This window comes from Crocodylus porosus, unplaced genomic scaffold (genome assembly GCF_001723895.1).
Source record: "Crocodylus porosus isolate Cpor-Errol unplaced genomic scaffold, CroPor_comp1, whole genome shotgun sequence".
NCBI lineage: Eukaryota > Metazoa > Chordata > Crocodylia > Crocodylidae > Crocodylus > Crocodylus porosus.
In genome coordinates, this window is record NW_017728906.1 from 174360488 (window position 1) to 174373467 (window position 12980).

The following is a 12980-nucleotide window of genomic DNA, read 5'->3' on the forward strand; positions in this document are numbered from 1 at the left end:
TCTGCACCCTGGGCATTACTGGCTGCCATGCTGCCAATCACAGTGGTGCAATGGGCCACTGCTGCAGTCGCAGTTATTTTTGCAATGCCCCCTAAAAAGGCAGCACCCAAAGCTGCTGCTCCAGTCATGCCTCCCCAACCCACCAATAATGCTAGTAGCAGGGCCAAATTAATCCTTTAGTGGGCCCTAGGCAAACAAACTTGTAGGCCCCCTACTTAATACTGTATATTTATTTTTTTTTTTTCACTCAATAAGCATAATATGTAAAATAAGCACAACTGGGCCCCTTCTTCACTTAAGGCCCTAAGCATGGGCCTAGTTTGCCTATGTGTTAATTTGGCCCTGACTACTAGTCTGAAAATAATTTATTTTAAAAATAAATGTTTGGATGTGTGTTATCTTCTGTTTCCTGAGCACCTTATATTAGCCTGATTCATCCAAGCAACTGAGGACTAACTTAGTTCTCTTAGAAGCTTGTGAAACCACCACTGAGTTGGTTGGAGGGTTTTACTACAGAATGGAGCCCACTACACAAGAAAAGGCAGCAAGCATCTACCTGAAATAATTGGTAATCACTCGGTTAAGCAATTGCAATGCCTTTCTTGTTCTGAGCATGTTCTTGTTTGTGGTAGTTCCAGCACTTAAAATGCATCACCCCCTTTCCTTCACCTGCAGCACAAAGTGAGTATCCCCTACATCAGGGGAGGTCAACAGTTCCAGCAGGCATGCCACAAATTAGCACTTCTCCAAGTGCCATTCCAGTTTCCTTCCCCTGACCCATCTGCTGCTCTGCTTTTTGCTCCCTGCCCTATCTACCACTGTGTGCTTTCTTTCTTCTCCCCCAATCTGCTGTGCCACACACCAAGGCAGCCTGTGCTGTTTGTGCTGACCATTTATCACCCCTGCCTTACATCACAACACACTGCTTTATGATTTGTCTGATTTTCAACCACTGACGATATTTACAGCAGCTAGCTACAGAGGTTCAGCAGCCTTTCATCTAAAGTTTGGAATAAGCAAAATTTTTATCCAGATTGTACCTACTACACAGGAACCTATTTGCTGCTATGGGCTGCATCTCAAATCAGCAGTCCGTGGCAGGCCATCTGCAGATCAACGTGAAGATTTACACAGACATGCTTGGACATATCTTCTCTGTCATCCATATTCCAAATGAGTCTGCACATATATTCCCGACCTGATTTAAAGTAATCGTTCGCCAAAAAGCAATGTCCGTTATTTTTTCCAGTGGAACAACAAGCGCACTTTATCATTACTCAAATCAATCCAACTTAGAGTTTTCATCCTGCTTTTTCTCTGGTGGGATCCAGGATAGAAGGGCCCTGCCTCTTAATGGAAATAAAGCAAAAGTACAGCTGATCATGGGCTGAGTCCTAACTACAGAGCCAATGGAGCCACACTGCCAGCTGGTGAAGAATTTGAGGAAAGTCCATACTTCTTCTTGAAATACCATGAGTTCAAACTCTTACTGGCTTTCCCTACACCCCTGACTGGCTTTCCCTACAACATTTTTACACTCAAGGCTCCCATTGGCTTAGTTTTCACTTGATTTTTGACTACAGAAAAATGAACAGAGTAATTCTTCTGTTGCAAAGAACTTAAGCGAACAGCGGGGCAGAATGCTTTTAACACCATGGGTTCGTATTTGAAATCTCTGGGCAAGGGTGGCTTAAGATTCGCTGGGGCCCTCGGCCCTGGCCCCAGCTCCTGTGACCCATGGCTTGCTCTGGAGCTGCAAGATCCATCCCTGGCCAGAGCAGCAGGAGCAGTGGCCAGAGCAGGATATGCTGCCCCTAGGCCTGGGGCAGGAGCCATGGTCGCCCTGCCCACAAGTCTATGCTGGGTGCAGAGCTGCTGCCTTCCAGGTGCATGTGGCGCAGACCAAGCCGGACGCAATGATGCGTAAGGTCCCTTGCAGCCCCTAACAACTATGAAACTAAGCTCTGGAGGTGGCACCTCACCCTGCTGTGGCTGAGTTTGGGTGCAGCGGCACCACGTCGCGTGCACCCGTTCGGTCCATGCCGAGGTAGGGGACCCTGGGCCCAGCTGGCTGTCTACCTCTCTGGGTCGATTTTGTGAATCCCCCCGTTTCCACGCCTCCCCGAGTGGATCTCCAGGCTGGCACCCCCGGCTACTGCGGCAGGGCCTGGCTGAAAAGCACTGCCCTACACCCCCGACTCTCAGTCGAGGAAACGTGTCCGTCCTTGGCTCTTAGGGATGGTGCTGGGTCCCCAAATCTCAGCGTACTCCTCAGCTCGCAGCAGGAACCCGGCAATAGGAAGGACCTGGAGCTACTGCCAAGTGAGGGGCTCGGTACGCGGGAACGGAGCCGTGGCAGCCACACGCCCACGCTCCAGGCGCCGTCTCTGTAGCACCTCCCGCCGGGCCCCGCCCCTCCGCCTTCCTCCTCGCCTCGCCCGGCCCCGGGGTCGCTATGGGAACGGGCACGCGGAGCTGCCCCGCCCAGCGCGCGGGACGCGGCTGGTAACCGCCGGGGGGCGGGGCCGTGTGACCCCGCGCGGGGTCAGGAAGGAGCTGTGTCCGCAGTCGGATACGGAGTGGTCGGGGGTTTGGTTCTTCGCCTGGGTGCATCTGGCCTACCTGGCTGCTTGCTTCACTTGTGGCAGGTTGGGCTGCCGTGTCCTGTGTGGGGCAGGGTGGTTTTCCCACGAGTTTGGAGCACGGGTGTGTTGGGGGGGATGGTTTGGTTGGGCTGAGGTTGCCCCAGGTTGGATTAATGACCTCTGGAGGTCCCGTCTAGCCCCGCTTCGCTATGAGCCCATCACATGACCTACGCGCCAGGCTGAAGAGCCCAAAACCAGGCCTGTGGGAGGGTAATCATCGCGCCTGGGAATGTTTGCTGGAATTTATTTCTAAGCACTGGTGTTGCTTTCTGTATCCTGCATGTTTACAGTGGCTGAAGAGAGACAGGGTTTGGTTTTTTGGAGGGGGGTGATACTTTCATTGGAAGGTGGGGTAGATCTGCACCTTTATAGACTGACAAATAAGACAGCATTTCTCTTGTGGGTCTGTTGTACAAGACGCAATATTCATTTTTGCACGGTTAAAAAAAATACCTACAGGGGCTCCGGTGAAATTAAATATCTTCAAGCCAGGGGAGCACAAGCTTTTGTGAACCCCAGTTCACTTCACCAGACCTTTTTATTGGACCAGCTGCATGGCTGGAATAAAAGTTAGACAAGTCCAATCGTTCTTCATCAGGTGTCTCTGACAAGAATTGTAGATGTCATTTTTCATGACTTTAAGAAATTTTGAACCTTTGGACACAGGCTAATAAAATAGAAAAATCACTTTCATGATACTCAGAATTATAGGAAGGCAGAAGAGGCGAGGAGAGTGATCTGTTTCCCCCACTTACGCAATGATGGATTCCCATATGGGGCTGGACTCGATGATCTTCCAAGGTCCCTTCCAGTCCTAATGTCTATGAAATCTAGTCAGACCTGCCTAATTTAAAGTATAATTTACTGGTGAATGAGTAGTCTAGCCTACTATACCAAGCACCTTTTAGCATGGTAGACATAACATTAAGTCATAATATAGAAGATAGAAAATAGGCACAAAGTAGGGAATGACAGCTGGTGGTCAAGGTAACTTTTATTAGCCAGAAAAGCTTATTCATAGAATTTTAGTTAACTGGAGACAAGAAGGATCCAGTAGGTTATACCCATTTCCCAACTATTTCATTTTCTAGTGCTTTTCACAAAGGGACGATGATCTCTTGTCTTTCCTAACAAATTTTCGATTCATTCCTTTGCCCCTTTCATTTTGCTTAATGAGATTTATACAAGTGTCATCATTTTGAAGGTGATTGTGTACGTGCAGTTCTCATTAACATTAATGGTAAATGTGCACATGCATCAAGAGGAGAAAAGGTCCATTAGTAGTTTAATAGCTGTCTGTGATTCTGCTGAAGCAGAAATACTGTCGGGTTTTTTTAAATTAGTGTATCTGAGTTTTTGTATTGTTTTAGAGATAATGGAAAGCATGCTGTATTTTTTTATGAGGCAACTGCAGTTATCTAGATCTAGATCGAAACTTAGATTCATGTTAATTAGATATGAGGAAAAAAAACCCTTACGGCTTTTACATGTCGTGTCCTTGACAATCCATTATTAAGTGCTTTCCCTAATTTAGGTTTAACAGAGCTTTATAAAGGCTGTGATTCCTGATATTCCATTTGAATGTTTTCTTTGCTCAGTTTCCTACCTTTACTTCTGGTTAACAGTGTATTTCTTGTGCTAGTCTTATCAATTATTCTCTTTTACTCTGTAATAAATACTGGCGCATGTCTATTTCTCTTATCATGTTGCTCGTATGTAATTGTTTTATCTTTTGTCTCAAATTAATCCTTCCAATCCTTCACCATTGTTACTGTACTTCAGAAAAGCCTTTCTATTCTTGTTATGTTACATAGATACTACTCTTGTGAATACTCTCCTCAGTGCTATATGAAGAGGGATTGTTCCTTCTTTCTTTCCTGGGATGTTTTTACATGCATAATCTCATTACTGTTGTTAAAATTGTTAAACCACATGGAAATAAGAAGTCAGTACAGTGCCTGGATAGCCAGGCGTTCTCTGTAGCTGGTCCAGCCAACTAACAGTCCAGGGTCATCTCTGGTTAAGTACGTTGCACTAATACAATCCAGAAGTATAAATATCTGGATAGTTCTGATATACTCCAAAACCAAAAAAAGAATATTAAATGTGTAATCAGACAGATATGGGAAAAAATACTTTGGGCCACAAATAGAGTATATGCAGGGGTTGGCAACATGCGGTCCATGGTCTGGGTCTGGCCCATGGAGCTGCTGGATCTTTCCTGTGGAGCTACGGTGGAATCAGAGAGATTCTGGCAGCAGAGGCCTTTGCTTGCACTGGGGCTGAGCAGCCGAGTTGTGTCAAGACCAAGCAGTTGGGAGCTGTGCTTGTGCTGCAGCAGGGGACAGGTAGAAGTGGTGGCGAGGAAAAGTACTGTTGGCCAGGTTGCAACACCAGCCCACCTCAGACCAGAGCTTGGTTGTTCTGGCCTGTAATGCCAAAGAGCTGCTGAGCAATAAACAGTAGAGTTCCCCAGAACAGTATAATATTGTGTGCCTCTTTGAGAAGAGGGGGCATCAGTATTGCCCCAGGAGAGAATCTTCAGAGCGCTTGCTCCACAGTGCTTTTACTCACTGTTATGTATAGGTTCAGTTTGTGTTATCCAGGTCTCACAACGCCTCTCAAATCTGGCTAAACTTCCTTGAGGTATATCAGGATATCTTGAGCTAAACTCAAAAAAGCGTAACCAGATTTGAGAAGTGTTGTGAGAACCTATATATAATAATGAGCAGAAACACTGTATATCCTTCAGAAATGTATCTGCTTCTCAAATAGGAGTTAGCTTACATTGAATGCAGCTGAGCTTCTCTGAAATAAGTGGAACATTTTTCAAATTCAGATAATTAAATTCAGTTTCCTAGAATGGTGCTAATCTGCCCTGTCTTCTAAAATGGTAACCAGAATTTATGTGGTAATTACTTGGAAGATCTATGCTGGATTTGACTGTGCAGGGTCAATGTGGAAGAGAATAAAGTATTTTTCGTTTATGGCATCACCATGACATAAAACTTTGACAGTTCAGTGTACTTAAACTCAGTACAATTGAGTTACAAAGTAGAAATGGGGCTTAAGAGGTTTATACATTTAACAAAGCTACAAATAAAAGTTTTTTACAATATAGACAATACACAATAAGTTGGGACTGGCATTGTCTTATGTAGCTGAGCAGCTTACAAACTTATCAAATATGCATCTAAGTCGAGTACACTATAATTATCTGCATGCAACTGTGCAAGACCTGAAAAACAGGACTTGTTCCTCAGTCTTTCTTTCTATTTCACAGTTACTTATTCAGCTTCCCAAAACTATTTTATTTCTTAGTTGCTATCTTAAAATTATAGATCTAGGGAAGAAATAGCCTTGTTAATGAATTCTGATCATTGATTGTTATCCTTATTCTTTTCCCCTGTTGGAATTCTGATCATAAGACAGATATTTTTTGAAAAGTGGTTTTAACACATACTTTACCTTGGTTAGAAGAGAAAATGATTGTGAAAACAGTAAGTTAATCAAGAAGTGAATAGTTTTGAACAATGCCTTTACATATCACATTGTTTTAGGTAACTGTAAGACCAATGGATGAAGAGGACAATGCAATAGATCTCTATAATAATGCAAACCTAGAAAAACAGAATGAAGCTGCAAGAATCATTCAGAGATCTTGGAAAAGATATATTGTAAGTCCTAAACAATGTTGAAAAGTCTGCCAGAAGCAGGAATAACTTTAGGGAAATGCTTCACACACGGGCATGAAAGTCATTGGGATGATTCTGATCCTAATACTTAATAGGTAGTTAACTCTACACAGAGACATATATACAGTGCATTTGAAAATGATAAGTAATTTTATAGTAGTGGAAGAGTGATATTATAGCCAAGATGGTCTAGAAATTATGTGAGAGGCAAGGATTTCTTTGAGTAATGTCTTCTATTGGACCATCTATGTAGCTGGGATAGAGTTAGACAAGCTTTTGAATGCAAGACATTCTTCATCAGGTCACAAAGAATGTCTTGCATTCAAAAGCTTGTGTAACTCTATCCCAACTCCATAGTTGGCCCAATAAAAGATACCAGAAGTCAAAACCAAGTAAAATTCTGTGGCTCTCACAGGGGAAAAAAAATAATTTCCAATTATTTAGGGTGTGGTAGGTAGTGAGTGTTCTGTTTTGGCATAAGTTTTAGTAGGCCTGGAAACTTGTAGTTAAAGACCTGATGTTGCTTCCTGGAAAATTGCAAATAGTGAACTAAATTCAGTCCAGGAAAATTGCTGTTGAAGTGAATATGAGATGTTGGCTTTAATATTTCATGTTTCTTCACCACAAGACCCAGTATCATATTCTTTGCACACCCAAAATTCCTGTGAAATCTGTAGGAGTTTGTGGTCTACAAAAAATTAGAATTGGGACGCTGTTTGTGAACTACAATTAAGTGTTTAAGAGATTATTGTGAGCACAGATAGCATTTAAAAGATAGAAAAAAATTAAGTAATAATCCTGCCAATTAAAAGAGGAGGAGACACAGTAAAAAATGTAAGTTGTTACTTGCTGAATGCTTGGAGATATGTGTATCACAGAGGTGCTACTTAACAGTTCCTGATATAAGAGAAACTCATATTCTGATTGAGTAGGAACTATGGGGCATAAGACTGATTTTAAATATCTTGTTTAAAAATGTGACTGTTTATAATTTTAAGGGGGGAAGGGGGTGTATACGCACAAAGACCAGAAGAATCTCCTGGATCATTCCAGTTCTCTTCTTTCATAACTGACGCATCAAATTATCTTGTTCATAATTTTATTGAGCTCCATCTGAAAAAAAGCTAGATTTTTGTTCTCACTAGCCTGACTGGAACGCTGTTGTAGAATTTTATTATTCTTTTAATGTCCTTCCTAAATTCACAATTAGTTTATATCCATTTGTTCTTGTGCCAACATTGTCTTTTAACTTAAATAGTTTTTCTCTCTCCCTAATGTTACTCTTCCCAAAGTATTAATAAGGCAGTAATCCTCTTCCGTCTCGGCTATCATTTTGCAAACTAAACAAGCCAAACTCTTCTAGTTTTTTCTCATGAGGCATGCTATCCCCCTGGTCATTCTAGTAGCATTCTGTGCATTTGTTCTAATTTGAGTTCATCTTTCATTTCTCCTAATGCATTGTAAGACTGCATTTGCCATTTCATGGCTGTGTCACATTGACAGCTCACAGTTATCCTGTGATCAGCAAGATGCATCATGATCCATCTCTTCCTCAGTTATTTCCAAGTAATAAACACCTGACTTACCAGTGATATTTTTGTTATTAGTCCCCAAGTGCATAATCTTGTATTTTATACTGCTGGATTCATCCCATTTCTATTATTCTCTGAGATCATCTAGTTATTTCTGTTTGGTATACCCATTCTCCTCTGTATTGATAATACCACTCCCACTTGAGTGAATTAAGCTCTTTGATTTTTGCTTCTACCTTAGTTGTTATTATTTCCACTTGTAGGCCTCATTTTCATTGTATCCATCTTGTCATTACCCACATGTTCATCAATATACTGCTTATTAAAAATTGAGGCAAAATACCAATTAATTTTTAAATCATACTTAGATTTAAAATCATACGTAGAATCATACTTACCTGTCTTCCTAAAAACATAAGAATTGCCATTTACTGAGTCAGACCATAGGTCCATCTTGCCCAGTATCCTGTGTCACAGAGTACCACACTGGATGCTGAAAGGAAGAGTGAACTGGGTGTGACCAAGGTTTTCCCACCATTCTTCTCTTGTTTGCAGCCTCCATCATTTAAGGTATAGGAAGTTCTGATTTGAAGGCTGTATCCCTAACTCCCGTGCTCAACAGCTACTGATGCCCCTTTCATCCAAGAATTTGTCCAATTCAATTTGTAGTTTGCCTCAGTTTTTAATAAGCAGTAGATTGGTGAACATGTGTGTAAAGACAAAATGGATACAATGAGAGTGCAAAAATACATGATTTAAAGTCTTTTTCCTCTCTAAATATACATGCATAATTTTGTTTATATAAATTTGCCTCAGCATTATTATAACACCACTGGCTTCACTTTTCAGGATTGGGTTGAGTATGACAGGGAAAGATTTAATGCACTGAGACAATGTCTCCATGGAGAGCCCCATGGGCTGGATGACACAGTCCTATACGCAGGGTCAGTGTGCAGTGTTGCTCTGTAGCCATACTGATTCATACACAGGTTTGCTCCAGTGCATGCAGTGTCTGATATGGCATGCACATGGCCAGATCTAGTGTATCCAGGGTTGCTCTGGCGCACACAGGGTCAGATTTGGCATGTGCTGGGTCACTCTGTTGCCAGATCCGGGTACGCAGGCTTGGATCCTGTGGGCATGGGGTTGCTCCAGGGCTAGGTCTGAACACGTGGAATCCAGCTCATGGACCAACTCTACATGGAATCCAGCCTGTGGACCAACCCTGCAGCACTCATCTGATTCACGGGGCCAGAAGACTGGGCACTGCTGATGTAAAGGATTTGTCCCACATAGTCCTAAATTTTGTGAGTCTGGGTATGGGAAACTCCAAAAATCATCATGTCTGTGTTTCAGATTGGAGGGGGAGGCGAAACAATGACAACTTTTCTTGATCATATTTATACTTTTCGACAGGATACCCATATTTTTCAATACTACAAAGGACTTATCAGTTTTAAAATGGTAGGGGAACCTCGTCTTTTGATGAAATACATTGACCCTCTAGAGGTAAGAGTTCTATTTCTTGATGTATTTTCACCAACACATTATGTAAATTATAGATGTAGTTTGAAATATTGTTTTATAATTGTCTGTCTTATTTGGGATATATGTTAGTATTTGGGATACTGACTGGAGACGGTTTTGTTCAGTATCTTCACCAATGAGCTGGAAGATGGGGTGGAATACATCCTCAGCAAGTTTGCAGATGCCACCAAGCTGGGGGAAGCAATAGATACTATGGAGGGTAAGGGTAGGATTCAGAGGGTGCATCTGCATGAGATACTAACTGTGCAATAGCCTGATAACACTGTGCAGTAGCATGCTAGGCAATAACTGTGCTAATACACTACTGCACAGTAGTATTAGGCTACTGCATAGTCAGCATGACAAAAAAACCATGTGCAGGAGCTACTGTGCAGTAGTGTGAGTTACTCTTTATTAATTTAGTACTTGGTTATTTAAGTATTAGACGCATGGTAACTACAGTGAATTATTAAATGTGGAGGCTTGCCCAGAGTGACCTAGACATATTGGAGGATTGGACAAAAGAAATCACATGAGGTTCAATAAGTCCAAAGTCCTGAACTTAGGACAGAACAATCCTATGAACCGGTACAGGCTGGGGACTGACTGACTGGGCAGCAGGTCTGCAGAAAAGGACCTAGGGGTTACAGTGGACAATAAGCTGAATATGAGCCAAGAGTGTGCCTTTGTTGCCAAGAAAGGTAATGGCATATTGGGCTGCAGTGGTAGGAGCATTGCCAGTAGATAAAGGGAAGTGATTATTCCCCTCTGTTCAGCTCTGGTGAGGCCACTTCTGGAGTACTGTGTCCAGTTTTGGGCTGCCCACTACAGAAAGGATGTGGACAAATTGGAGAGTCCAGTGGAAGACAATGAAAATGGTTAGGAGGGTGAGGCACACAGCTTATGAGGAGAGACTGAGGGAACTGCATTTATTTAGTCTGGAGATTAGACGACTGAGAGGGGATTTAATAGCCACCTTCAGGTACCTGAAGGGTGGTTCCAAAGAGGATGGACCCAGACTGTTCTTAGTAGTGGCAGATGGCAGAACAAGGAACGATGGCCTGAAGTTGCAGCAAAGGAAGTTTAGCTTAGATATTAGGAAAAACTTTCTCACTAGGAGGGTAGAAAAACATTGGAACAGGTTACCCAGAGAGGTTGTGGACTCTCCATCCTTAGAGGTTTTTAAGACCTGGCTAGACAAAGCCTTGGCTGGGATGATCTAATTGGGGATGGTTCTGCTTTGAGCAGGGGGTTGGAGTAGATGACCTCCTGAGGTCCCTTCCAAGCCTAATTTTCTATGATTCTGTGATTTTTATTGCAACTCTGAGTGTTCTCATTCATATAAATATCTAACTCCTTTTTGAAAGAATTACTACACAAAGAACAGAAGCGAGGGAAAACCCAAGCTTCGTCCCAAAGAACAACCAAACAAGAAAACAAAGTAAAAACTAGTCAAAAGTAGACATCATAAATACACCCCACTTTTTCCCCCTGCTCAGCAGTCAACTGGTAGTGGACCTCCCACAGCCCCAGTGAGCTATCGGCAGCTGATGGGGGTGTGTAGACATAAGCATTGGCCCCTGGGTGCTGGAGACCCACTGTACACCACTGCCTTCCCTTCTCTTTCCAGGGGGCAGGGCAGGGCAGCATAGCACAACCTCCACTTCCAGAGGAGCCCACAGTACAGTGCAGCTGGGGAACCTGCAGCCAAGGAGGTGTGTGTTTGTCAGCAGGTGACTGCCTGCTTGCACACATGCATGCAGTGCAGTGATGAGGGGCTGCCTGCCTGTGCATGCAGTGTAGCTGTTGGCGGGCTTGGGGAAGGAATCCACCCGCTGGGGGAGTTGACAGCCGGGGAATTGAGAGGAGGGCATCTCCCATGCTGGTGTCTCCCATGGTATACAGCTCCTGGCCACTAAGTTGGACATTCTTGTTATAGACAGAAGACTTCAACCATGTGTCTGTTCTCTCCACCTATATAGGTTTGCCTGTATATGCCATTCTTAAAGTGACACTGTGAGATCACCACAGTGCAATAGAGAGTAAAATGAAGCCCATAATTTTGTCTTTTTAATTTCCTTTTTAATATAAATTTATTAATGAAAGATTTTCATCCAGCAAATAGGGCACTTCTATGAGTAAAATATCAACCTGTTTGTGTTGTGTACTGTCTTAATACTGTATAGAAGATAAATGTCTGAGATGAATCTAAATACAAATAGACAAAGTATGTAACTTCACACTGCATCATTTTGTCTTGATTTCTCAGTGCTCTGGAAGCACTGTAGATTAAATCTTTCTTTTTTTCCAGGCAGAATTCCTAGATGCTGCAGCAGGTGCATATATCAGATTCAGACTGGGCGGTGTAAGTATCGTTTGAAGGAATGTTAAAACACCAGTATTCTTTCTACACAGAGTGAATCAATACCACATGTGTTTATATGTTAACTTAATGTAAATTAAAAACATTTGACGAAACTAGCAGAATCAACCTTTGCTAACAAGGGTGGCTTAAATAAGGAGCCTAAATCCATATGTAAGCACCCATATTTAAATAGGTGAGCTAAATCTTCTGTGCTGCTATGCAGATCCTGTTGACTTCAGAGGGATTTGCAGGCTATCTGCACCTGAGAATTGGAGGTGCAATCCTGGTGTCATTGAAGTTAAGACAGTTTCTCCACTGATTTCAACATGGGTCAGAGAGGATCTAGTCAGGGAACTTCTGGAGGGACTGGATGTATTTAAATCAGCTGGTCTGGATGATCTCCACCCTAGAGTGCTAAGGGAAGTAGCTGAGGTTATTGTGGGACCCCTGGCACGGCTTTACAAGCACTCGTGGTGCTCTGGTGTGGTGCCAGAGGACTGGAAGACAGCCAACATGGTTCCCATCTTCAAAAAAGGGAGGAAGGAGGACCTGGGAAACTATAGGCCAGTTAGTCTTACCTCAATCCAGGGTAAGCTTTTTGAGAGAATTATCCTGGCACATGTCCTCCCAAGCAGGGGAGGTTATGCTTAGGGGCAACCAACACAGGTTCATTAAGGGCAGGTCCTGTCAGACCAACCTGATGGCCTTCTACGACCAGGTCACCAAATCCTTAGATACAGGGGTAGCAGTGGACATAGTTTTTCTGGACTTTTGAAAGGCCTTTGACACTGTCTCTCACCCCGTTCTCATTAAAAAACTGGGGGACTATGGTGTTGACACCCACACAATCAAGTGGGTCGCATACTGGCTGGAGGGCCACCCAGAGAGTGGTGGTGGATGGGTCATTTTCAACCTGGAGGGATGTGGGCAGTGGGGTTCCACAGGGCTTGGTCCTCGGTCCTCGGGCTTGCACTATTCAACATCTTCATCAGTGACTTGGATGAGGAGGTAAAAAGCACCCTGTTCAAATATGCTGATGACACTAAGATGTGGGGAGATGTGGGCATGCTAGAAGGGAGGAATAGGCTGCAATCGGACCTAGACAGGTTACAGGGGTGGGCGGTTGAGAATAGGATGGGATTCAACACTGACAAGTGCAAGGTGATGCACCTGGGGAGGAAGAACCAGCAGCATATCTACAGGCTGGGGAACTCTC

General features: G+C 43.3%; 1 protein-coding gene across 5 annotated transcripts in view; it reads left to right on the plus strand.

Moving 5' to 3' along the window:
- The first annotated feature begins 2554 nt into the window (after nt 1-2554).
- The window catches only part of CUNH11orf65 (chromosome unknown C11orf65 homolog), a 46396-nt gene continuing 35970 nt past the window's right edge, over nt 2555-12980 (plus strand). For all 5 annotated transcript variants that reach the window (XM_019530232.1, XM_019530234.1, XM_019530231.1 and 2 more), the window contains exons 1-4: nt 2555-2648; nt 6206-6322; nt 9289-9381; nt 11711-11764. In XM_019530232.1, coding sequence (XP_019385777.1) covers nt 6221-6322; nt 9289-9381; nt 11711-11764 — 249 coding nt within the window. In that variant the 5' untranslated portion in view covers nt 2555-2648; nt 6206-6220. The remainder of the gene's footprint in view (nt 2649-6205; nt 6323-9288; nt 9382-11710; nt 11765-12980) is intronic.